Source organism: Aspergillus brasiliensis, assembly GCF_001889945.1.
Source record: "Aspergillus brasiliensis CBS 101740 unplaced genomic scaffold ASPBRscaffold_7, whole genome shotgun sequence".
Lineage (NCBI taxonomy): Eukaryota > Fungi > Ascomycota > Eurotiomycetes > Eurotiales > Aspergillaceae > Aspergillus > Aspergillus brasiliensis.
In genome coordinates this window covers 154,037-165,108 of record NW_027137448.1, presented here as the reverse complement: position 1 = coordinate 165,108, position 11,072 = coordinate 154,037, and the positions used below count along the sequence as shown (strand labels likewise).

General features: G+C 49.3%; 3 protein-coding genes across 3 annotated transcripts in view; 1 reads left to right on the top strand and 2 right to left on the bottom strand.

Moving 5' to 3' along the window:
* Positions 1-1,210: 1,210 nt before the first annotated feature.
* On the bottom strand, positions 1,211-3,280 carry ASPBRDRAFT_196426 (FAD binding domain protein; the record flags this gene model as incomplete). The annotated part of the gene is made up of 3 exons (XM_067620990.1): positions 1,211-1,222; positions 1,276-3,194; positions 3,265-3,280. The coding sequence occupies 3 exons, from the start codon at positions 3,278-3,280 to the stop codon at positions 1,211-1,213; spliced, it is 1,947 nt and encodes a 648-aa protein (XP_067478116.1).
* A 3,457-nt stretch (positions 3,281-6,737) lies between these two features.
* Positions 6,738-8,663, bottom strand: ASPBRDRAFT_127071 (putative GABA permease; the record flags this gene model as incomplete). Its single annotated transcript, XM_067617934.1, has 7 exons — positions 6,738-7,187; positions 7,245-7,570; positions 7,619-8,020; positions 8,073-8,155; positions 8,224-8,337; positions 8,423-8,460; positions 8,508-8,663. The coding sequence occupies 7 exons, from the start codon at positions 8,661-8,663 to the stop codon at positions 6,738-6,740; spliced, it is 1,569 nt and encodes a 522-aa protein (XP_067478115.1).
* A 1,130-nt stretch (positions 8,664-9,793) lies between these two features.
* Positions 9,794-11,072, top strand: part of ASPBRDRAFT_43723 (uncharacterized protein) — a 2,109-nt gene continuing 830 nt past the window's right edge. Inside the window, exons 1-4 of the mRNA XM_067625049.1 lie at positions 9,794-9,898; positions 9,989-10,542; positions 10,596-10,820; positions 10,907-11,049. Coding sequence (XP_067478114.1) covers positions 10,177-10,542; positions 10,596-10,820; positions 10,907-11,049 — 734 coding nt within the window. The 5' untranslated portion in view covers positions 9,794-9,898; positions 9,989-10,176. The remainder of the gene's footprint in view (positions 9,899-9,988; positions 10,543-10,595; positions 10,821-10,906; positions 11,050-11,072) is intronic.

The window sequence follows — 11,072 nt, the reverse complement described above, 5'->3', positions numbered from 1 at the left end:
CTACTACTGCTACTACTGCTACTACTGCTACTACTGCTACTACTGCTACTACTGCTACTACTGCTACTACTGCTACGACGACGACGACCACCACCACCACCATGCTTACTAGTAACTTCAAACCCCGCACACCTATTAACTAACGTCATATATTCTTCAACCTAGTTCCACACAAGTTATCCTATCGTTTGTGCGTCGGCTGGAATGAGTATGAATCAGTTGTTCCCAGAGCACCGTCGGAGCTAGGTAAGTAGAAACAAAGACAAGTATAGTGAGAAAAGATAAAAAAAGACACAGAATCCATGTACATTGATGCTAGCATATTAGGTATTATAGTTTCATTTGTAGTTGTTTAATGCTTCATTAATCCAATCAGCATTGACCCATCGCCCACTGACGGTCGACTAAATCATCAGTACTAAGGCCGTGAGATTGTTCACTACTAGGATTACTTTCAATCTCCTAGGATGGAATTGTCAGTAGAAATGGCAGTTGATTAGGCAAGTAGTGTAGTCAAGTCATCTATTGTTAGTGAGAGTGTCTTCAGGGTTCATGTGGTGGTTCGGGAGATGATAGTTTTGTTCAATGAGTTGCTGTGGATATATGTAATATGTACTACCTACCAACAGTGCTACTAGTACTGTGCTAGATTCGAATGATCGTGATGATTCCTAGTGGTTCCTAGCAATCAAAGTGACGACAATAGACAATAGACGAAGATAATCGCGAGAATCTAAGAACTACCTACTCAAGTACTACTACGATTCATCTTACTAGCATTTACAACTCATGATCTTGACCCAGAAACCACGTAGGCAGCCTTGGCTAAAAGCCCGTATCATCTTACTAGTTATTCAGTCTACTACGCATGCTTTGGCCAACTTGTACACAACCCTTATATTAGGTATCGCTACCAGGTATGTACTAATCTATCATGCCCAACCCGTTCTTCGACGGTAATCCCGGATCAACCGTAGATACAAGAATAACAAAGATATAAGAAACCAAACAAAAAGCCATTCCCGCTAAAAGCAATATTAAAATCAAGATACCCGGCAAATGATCAATGTCATACAGATTCGAATGGAAAGGAAAGATGTCACATGCTTGCTTGCATGTGATGTTGTGAATCTGTCATTTTACTGCGTACAGCATGACGCAGCAAAGCCAAAGTCAATTTGGCTAGCTCTAGTAGATCTCTCGGGAGCCTTCACCATGTTTCCTATTTGATGGGTTAGTTTCAGAGTTAACAACGGAGTGGCAGGCCACACTTACAGCAATGTACTGTCCGGCTTCCTTCTTATTCTCCCAGAACAATGTCGCTTCTTCCATGTTGAGGTTACCCTTGGCCATGGCTACATCGACCAGGGCGGCCTCAACGCCCTCTCCCATGCCCTTTCCGCTACCGCAGACGAAGACGCGCCCGTCCAAAGCGTTGATCACGTACCAAACCAGATCAGCTTGGTTCCGGACCTCCTCTTGCACGTACTTGCTCTCGCCGCGGCGGCTCTGGACGACTGTTCGCACCTTTTCTTCTTCCACACCCCACTCGCCACGGTAGAGCTCGTCCAGCAAAGAGTCACGAACACCCTGCAGCACCCAGACCTTGTTTGCGCAGTTGGCGGACTGCAGGCGTCGCTGCACGAAACCGCGGAACGGAGCAATGCCAACTCCCGCTCCGATGAGCAGCATGGGACCATCCGATGCGAAGCGCTTGGCTAGAGGGTTGGCCATCAGGCCTCGGAACATAGGTACGTGGAGGTCAAGGGTCTGCGGATCGATGCCCTTCTTTTCGGCGTCAATCAACCGTCGTGCAATGCGCTCGAGGTATCCAGATCCCACGCCAGTGCGGAGGCCACCCTTCCAGTCATCAGATTCAGCCACTGTTACCGCAACTTCGATCACACGCCGAGTCACGGATCCCTTCTGCTTGCATGACAGCAGCGGATCTTGGGACAGAGAGTAGAAGCGGGGCATGAGGGTGTTCAGGACGGAGAGCAGGTGATCTAAGGGAGGGTGAGAGGAAGGAAACGCGTGAAGCAACTGGGAGACGGTGACGTGGGAGCTAGTGCGCAGGTCACAGAAAGCACCTTGGCCCTGGGCGGAGGAAAGGAACAGGAGGATCTTCTTCTCGCTTGGATCGCTGGCATATTCGCCGAGTAAGCGGAACAGTGCCTTATTGGGGGCATAACTCTGGATATCAGAGCACCAGCTCAATAGTTCTCTTCGGGTCGTGATTAGCTCACGGGGCTGGTCGTCGCCCCAGATGGTGGGCCAGCGGCCTTTCTCAGTGCGTACGACGACCTTCTTGTCACGGATAGCCTTGGGAACACCAAGCTGGTTGAAGATATCATCGACCTCTTCGTCCTTGTTCTTCGGACACACTCCGATGGCGCCACCCACAATGAAGTCGACGTTTCCGCTCTCTGCAGGGTAATCGGTGACGTCAATGTCAAAGTGATATGTTCTCTTCTCCGCACCAGATCCTGTCAGCTCGCGTGCATGGTACAGGGGCGCCCGGTAGACATTGTAAGGTGGGTGAGGCTGGACGAAAGAAGGAGGATGGTCTGCCGGACCCAGCTTCACATCTACTGCGTAGCCTGGAACGGACGAGAAGGACACAGTCTTCTCGGGCAAAGGAGCAACGTTGCTCAGCTCACTGTCCAGAGTGAGGTAGTCGACATTGAGCTTCAGACATTGATAGGCCTTGTTATCTGGGGGAGTAATTGCTTCCACTCCAGTCACCGGAGGAGTGAAGCTCACCAAGGGCTTGCTGCGGCAGCATCCACCACCGCAGCACAGTGGCTGAAGCTTCTGTGTACCGCTAGATCCCACATTTTCTAGGATACGTCGCATATCATCAGAGTTCTGGGAGATCAGAACGGTGGATGCCCGTCGTTGTTTTTCGGGGCCATCGCGGGCGGATTCTTCTTCGGATTGAATTTCAGTGGCAGGAGTCTGGACACCCGACGCTGTCTCTGAACTGGTAGTATCTGTCTCTGGCGATGACGGAGTGGAGACACTGAAATTTACATCGGTTATCGAGAGCGATCGAACGCCACGAGGCTCTTCAGGCACCGGATTGTCAGGGTGGGAAGTAGACGACCGGGGAACGATCGCATGTTCCACATTAGGAACAAGTGACGTCCGCGACGTCACAGGCCTCGACGGCGGCGGAGGAAGAACGGCGTGAACTGTGCAGAGAGATAGTATCAGCAATTGCCATTTTTGACACCAATCAAGTAGCAAGCGCGAGGGAAAGACTGTTAACCATACCCATTGCGGTTCTGAGATAGCGGAAGATATGACAATGGCTGATAAGTCGCCAACCCAGAGGAATTGGCGAATCTGACGGGTGAAAAGCAGACCAAAGTCGAAGACCAAGCAATCGCAAGATAATGGCTGGTCAAGTGTAGAAGAGGAGCCACAGAAAAAGGGGATTGGGAAAAGAAGACCAGTGGATCGGGTCAGCTAGTGGACACCGCAACCGTGATGGAGACCCGGATCAGACCAGCAGCAATCGGAGAGAACAGGTCAGCTGTGGGCGAGAATGGTGAATGGTCGAAGAATGGGGGGTGGGTGGAATCAAATTGAGACGCGAAGCAGTTCGCCTGGGGCAGACGGCACCGGGATAACGGTTCCGATAGACTAGACGACGATGCACATCAGATGGTGGGCGATTAGTCGCTGCTTAGTCGGGATCCTTTTCGCCTGTTGGCGTCCTTTTGGCGTACGGAGGATTCCGGTAGTCCGACCGTGGTGTGACTTGTGGGAGCAGAAGAACAGTCCTGAGGCAGTCTCGGCAAGACGAGAGCAGGAGTGCTGGGTTTTAGCTGAAAGCTCCAGTCAAAAATAGCTGGGGGAGATGAACTGGAGTTGAGCACGTGCAGAAAACGAATCAGATAAGTGGCCGGGCTGGGGGAAAATAGAAGAGAAAAGAGCCATGAAGACTGAAGAGACTTGACTTGGTTTGTCGCACACAATATTAATCATTATTCAATCATGAATAAATGGCACCAAATCCACGGTCGGACTTGCCACTCGCCCCCCGTCGGTGAACCTCCCGTTCATTACCGTCTGTTTGTAACTTACTTTACCCGTCTGGTCCGTGACCGACGGAAGCGTTTATCCCACGCAGGCAATTTTACTTTTCTATCTCGAGAATGGGTTGAACCGGGGATCATGGACGCATATCTTTTGCCTCCGTCTGATAAAGTCTTCCTTGTATCCCGATGAATACAAACCAATCTCACCAATCAGACCATCCCAGGGTGCAAACCCCGCGGGGAAACAGTCGAGTTGGCAGCCTCCCGATCTGCAGCTAGCGGGACAGTTTACTCGACCTGGTAGTAATTGGAGGCAAATGAATGGACTGCCCTGCCAGCCTAAGGTGGATGGAATCCTTATCCCGGGTTGGATATGATATCAGGCTTGCATGAGATACTAAGCAACCCCCTAGCTAATCGCTCATTGTTCCCCCCACCTTCATAACTGCCTGTGATCACTTGCCACGACCGCATTCAGATTGTTCATCCGGGCCATTGCAGTGGCCTGACAGCGGCAGTCGCCCAATTCCTCTCGTACCGGTACGTAACATCGCAACAGCCGAATTACGTTACCGATCTAATCTGATCCGGTCTCTCCCTCCTTCCAAGGCCAAAATCGGTCCTCGGTTAAGCAAACTTGTCTGGGTTTCTCCTCCCTCAATGCTCTCAAGCTATTCAATATTTTGGTGCAATCATGGAATACCCATCGGAAGGAACCTTGCTCAGTCGCTCCGGGATGGTTCCCATAGCTTACCCCATATTTCTTGAAAGAGGGAACAACGACCATTTCGGGTGCACAAACCGTGACCGTTCACGTGATCGGTGGCCAGACTGGATACGGATCAGATAACTTTGTCGCGTTCTGTGTCCGGTCATCCGTGTGTCATCCCACCTACGGCTGATAGCTCTCCCTCCATGTACATAGTGACCCCAACCCAACACGAGCAACAGTAATATGTTTCTTTTTCCTCCACATACGTGCAGCCCAACTCATCTGGCTACTCAACCCTTAATTGATTGACACCACACGCGTTATGACGAGAAAGCCCATCCGTTCACCGAAACCGTGTAACCGCATGTGACAGGTCACTCGGGCCCCCGAGTGGGGCGCATTCCGACATCGGCCGACATCGGCCGACGCGTTCGCCATATCAATCAAATCAATCAATCAGATATGAATTTTGACCCCTTGAGTGGTGGTTTAATGAGGAGCAAACTCATTTCCGCCCCCAATACGGGGGAGTACCTCGCCCTATTCCCCTAAAGCTCCTCATCATTTCCAATAATAACACCATCATCAGTAGCGCCAATATCTTCCCAAGTTCCCACTTTCCAGAACTCAACTAGCACGACACCAAAAATTTCTGGAACTCAACCATGACCCGTTTCTCCATAGCGGGCTGGGGAAGAATGAAGATCAGGAGAAGAGGCCAGGCTGATCTAATTCTGATGCAGCGGACTCCGGAATTACGGAGTTTGGAGTGTCCCCGTGCATTTGTGTCCTATGTTGCCTTCTGTAAGGGGTCGGCCAGAATCATGCTACGTATAATCGAGAGAAAGGAGACGATACGTTCTCCCTTCTGGCAGAAATGACTACTCGGAAAGGCCAGCCAAGTTCACTCAGAGACAGATACTTGGTCTGGCCTGGACTGGGGCAGCGCCTGGTTCGCGTTACGCAATCAGAGATCACCCTGACACGCCCACCACCCCCTTCGGCACACACACATGCCCAGCGGGGACTTATCTGATCGTGCTAAAACCCAAGGCTCTGGGGCTGGATGGAGGATGGAGCCAGACTAACTATCTAGTAACTACTAACTAGTTGGTTATTATTGACTAGTGACGAACTAAATGTCTAGGTGGGTTCCCTTTGATGCGAAGCTGTTACTATTATGGGTTCGGCGTGGTGAGAAAGTACTTACGTGTCGTACTTTTTTTTCCTTTTGTGTCATTCTCGATGATGCCTTGCTTGGATGCATAATTATGGGTTCGTAGATGATAACCCATACTTCATATACTACTCTACGGCACATAGTATACCTTTTTTTTTTTTTTTTCTTTTGAGGACTTGTTCTTGTAGCTCTTCCATACGCATCTATGCTGTTCTGTCCTATTTCTAAAGAGCTTATGACGCCGCACGCGCACGGTCACACACTCACACACACTCACACACGGCAGGGATGATAAATCAGGTATTCATTCCGTTCGGGGGCCCCCGATGTGCCCGTGCCCGAGCCCGACAAAGAATGTCCAGCCCGTGTTTCATGAGCATATCCCTGTCAAATGATGCTTTGACATGTTATCTCGTGAAGGGTATCTTCGGTAGTAGATGAATAGTATGTGTATCTTCTCTTGCATGGAGGTAGCAGTTCCGCTGGTGAGGTGGGTACCCGATTGCCGGGGTTTAGTTACTCTGGTCTGGGCCGCTTTTTGGTCTGTCTTGATATCTGGTAGTAGTAATAATTGGTTTTAGTGTGTGGATGTGTATTTGGGAGGATGGTGGGGAGGGATGTACTTCAATGCTTAAGGCATTTTTCTCGCTTTTGGGGCTGTGTTCCTTCAGATACATTAAGATGGAATGCTCGATACACTTTGAATAAGGTTCTTACGTTGGACGTATGTACAGATGGTAGTTATTAGACTGTATTGTATACAGATTAAAGTGCGTTACTATACACTGCACTCGGCTTTTTACATATCCCCCAGATCAATGTCCCTCTTCACCAATGCCACCGGTGCAATGAACTGGTATCGCCCCCAAAAGAAATAGTACACTGACGCAAATCCAACCATTGCCATGTACATAACAACACTCCAGTTCATACTCTGCGCATCCACAGTCTTTGTAAGTGGGAAAAACGAAAAGACAAATATTGGGAATAGGAACACCAGACTAGCAATGTTGATGCCCATTCCGAACCGGCCGAGCGACCACCGTCGTGGTGGGAGCTTCTCCCCGCGCAGTCGCTTCAGCAGAACACACCCGATTGACAGGATGTATGCTGACATGAGAGATGTTATCGTTAGAGAGATCACAGCATTCAGAGCAAGACTGGACCCGATGTTGATGAGACTCAAGAGTGCAGTAACGACCAGTGAGACAAGGACAGAGTTCAACGGTATATTCCAACCGGGGGTGACCTGCGCATCGATATGTGAGTCACATCGATCTGGTAGTTGTTGTATAAAAGTACTTACGTAGGCAAAGAAAGATGAGAATGGGAGTCCTTGATCTCGCGCAAATGACCACAGTTGGCGGGATGCTGTGGCTACCTCCGTGATGGTGCTGGCTGTCAGTGTTATAACCAGTATGGCTGTCATGGTGTTTGCTGCTGGATAGCTGCGGGTGGTGTTATAAAATATCTGGATGAATGGAAACCCAGTTGGACTCTGCAGGACGTTGTTGACATCTCCCAGAGTGAAGCATAGTGTGACAATCATAATGAAGCCAAGAATGCCATTGACTCCCACTGCAGACATCATGGCCTTGGGAAGCGTTTCTGAAGCGTCCTTAATCTCTTCCGCTAATGGTGTGTTAGCGTCATGTTTTCGGTCACAGTAGAGGCGCTTACACATATGGACGGAGCAATCGTATCCGATCATGGAAGTTATAGTAGTCGACAAGCCGACAAGAGTAGCAGTGCCAGGACTTCCCCATCCGCCTCCATCGTAGAATTCGGTAAAGACGGCTTTTGGGCTATTTCGAGGCGCAAGTACCCATAGTGGGATGATAATAGCAAACAGGCCCACAACATGAATGATGAGTATCAGTCCCTCAACCATAGGGAGGTTCTTGGCTAAAAATGTGTTGAATAGGATGGAAAATGCTGTGATAGCGATAACAAGCAGAGTACCGTGCCAGCGCTCGAATTCGTAGGTCGGATGGTTCAGCACTATTAACCCTTGTATTATCGTACCTGCCAGATATGCAATGGACACTATGGCGCATTGCCAGCCCGTTGCACAAAGCCACCCTAGTACCTTTGTCAACTTCAAGCTGGCATAGTACGAAAATCATAAACATACCCGTTATATAGCTCAAAAACTTCTGTCCCTTGCGAGGAGCGAATTCTGAGACCCAGTGATATTGGCCTCCTGAGGTTGGTGACCTTTGATATTGTGTGAGGATGCGCTCGACCCCTTCAGATGATCATTGCTCATAAGGTTCGGGACGTACATAGAAGCCATCTCAGCTATGCTGGCAAAGACAAGCGCGAAGCCGGCTGTGACGATCATAAAACCCCATATCAACCCAGCAGTTCCTCCATCTGTCAAGCCACTGCCCAACAGCCTATTCATCAATTAGTCAATGAATTACTGTGTCTGTAGCAATACTCACGTTAGAATGACCTCCCACGTGGAAATCAATGTGCAACCGAATCCGAGAATGGAGACGAATCTGAAATTTCTCTGTCTTACATTAGCACAAGACAGCTAGAGCATTGCAAACCGCATTCTAACCCTTAAGACCTGAACGCGGCCTAGAGCACTCATGTCACGCTGATCTCTAATAGTACCCATGTACTTAGGGGCCACAAGGCCCTTTGGTGCTCTCTCGACATTTTTAGAGCGCTCCACAAGTATTTGCCCTTCAATCTTGCCGCCATCAAGGGCCATGGTAAGAAGGGAAGGCCACGAGTATAAGACCTCCGTTGAACTAGACACTGTGGAAGTTGTAGGCACAGATAGTGGCCGTATTTGTCCCCAAGGATGGGTAGCCAGATGGGTTTCAATCAATCCGAGTCAACGCATTCTGGTGGCGCTAGGTCACAATCTTCACCGGACACCGCATGCTAGATAAAGGCAAATCTGAAACATATCCTGGACTTGTATGTGCGTATTGGTGGCTTCGTACTGCAGATCAAGCGTGCTTGCTTTTTCTTGTGCGAATGTCGGGATCCCTATACGAGCTCACAGTTGGGCACAATGCCGGATATGTTCCAGACATTGATGCCTATATACAAAAGTGAGACCTGTCAAACAATGCTGCAAAGCCCCTAGAGCTTCTACCTCGAGGCATATATGATGGCTTCTCCCATAACTCGGCTGCTGGGATGGAGATTCACAGTTTTCATCCCAAGTAAGGGGTAGGACAGACGGAAGGCAGCCAGTCTCCGCGGGAAGAGAAGGCAACCCCCCACGTTCGAATCGCAAGCATGTGCCCATCACCTTAAGTTGCACGGACCTGTGACTTTGAGCGAACTTCATCAATGTCGATCTCGACATTAATCTTCATTAGCACCGCATGTTTTGTTGCTTTGCCGCCCAAAATAAATAGTAATGTCTGCAAAGTTGTTGAGCGCAGTGTTAGAACCATCGGGATCAAGCAAGGATAGAACGAGGGAGAGCAATTGAGACACCGGCCAACAACCACCGATTGATTCATCACACCGTCTCGGGATCCTTTCATTTGAGGCACCCTTGTCGTCCAAAGGCCTGGAACAAACCTACGCTCAGGGTATAGCGTAGGCTAGAACACTCGTGCCTTCATGACGACATATTCACTGTAGGACAATATGCTTTTTTTCTCTGGCATAGCCACGCGCTGCGTCGGGTCGCAATTCGTCCCACCTGACAGATCGTCATCTTGAACGTGGGCTGATATGCAGCCCCTTGACTGCGCTTGATCCAGAGGCCTGGATCAGTACAGAGGCTCTGGCCTCCAGAGAATTTCTAATTACTGTTTCGTCTCAAACAACAAGTTAGTTCCATAGTAGTTGCGAATTATTCGCGCAGCACCCATCTTCTTAATATCCAGGACGAGGCAACGGACTGACTGATTCATTTCAGCCCACGCCTCTTGACTGGTTAACCATAAGAGCTTTTACTTTTCCCCCGACACTATAATCCTGGTATGTGGTCCGTGTGCCCAGAATAGGGCATATTCCTCGACGTGCATCATGTATCTTGCATGGCACGTGTGGGCTCTAACTCAGTCACAGAAAAATCAGCCAACCATCCACGGTGAAAGGACATCTTGGAAAAGCAAGCAAGCAACACTACCACACTGTATAAGAACTTATCTCCACCATCATGGTAGAAGGTTTTTCGTAGATGATGGTCTTTGCTTTCGTTTATCTGTTCCCAGGATCCGAGAGGCAATCGGCACACATCCTGCCTCAGCCATAGCATGAGCGGCGGCCCGTATGTCCCACCGGGACAATCTCCCCCTTTTCAAGTGGTAGATGATTTGCATCATGGGGCGTGGATTATCATCACTGGAGCTTTGGGTCTGGTCGTATCGCTCGTCGGCTTCTTTATCAGATTGTATGTGCGAACTGCTCTCCATCCGCCGTTTGCATATGATGATTATCTTCTCCTTGGAGCAACGGTAAGTCAATTCATCTTCATATCGGATACCTGTTCTGAAAATAGCATTGTGGAAACAAAGATAGTAGCAACCGTGCAAGCAGCACTGCTCTTCGACGCGGTATCACATGGTTTCGGGACATCAATCCACCTTCTGGAACAACATCAAGTGGACCAAATCCAAACAGTACGCTTACTACCCCATTATTCCCACAAAAGACAACCTCCAACAATTCCCAGCTTATCACAGTCAGCGACATCCTCTACCTCATCACCGTCTACATCTCCAAATGCTGCGTCTGTGGCATCTACCTCCGTCTCACACCCCAGAAATGCCATAACCGAGCCTCCCTAGCCACCCTTGCTCTATGCACAGCATGGGTCATCCCAGCCGTTTTCATCATCGTGGTGAATTGCGAATTGAATCGTCCCTGGAAAGGCTCCGGAGGACAATGTATGAATCTGGTATATACACCTTCCAGCATCACAACCTACACATTATATATAAGACCAACTGAACAACATGACTGACGATCTCCATTTCTTCCAAGCCCAAACGCTGGCAATTCATCGTCGCACTAGATATAGCGACCGAATTGATCATATTTGGATTAGCCGTCTTCCTCCTTTGGGGACTGTTCATGCCTCTTAAGCGCAAGTTGACTATTGGGTTTGCGTTTCTGTTTCGGCTTCCGTGAGTACTTCCCCTCCAATTCT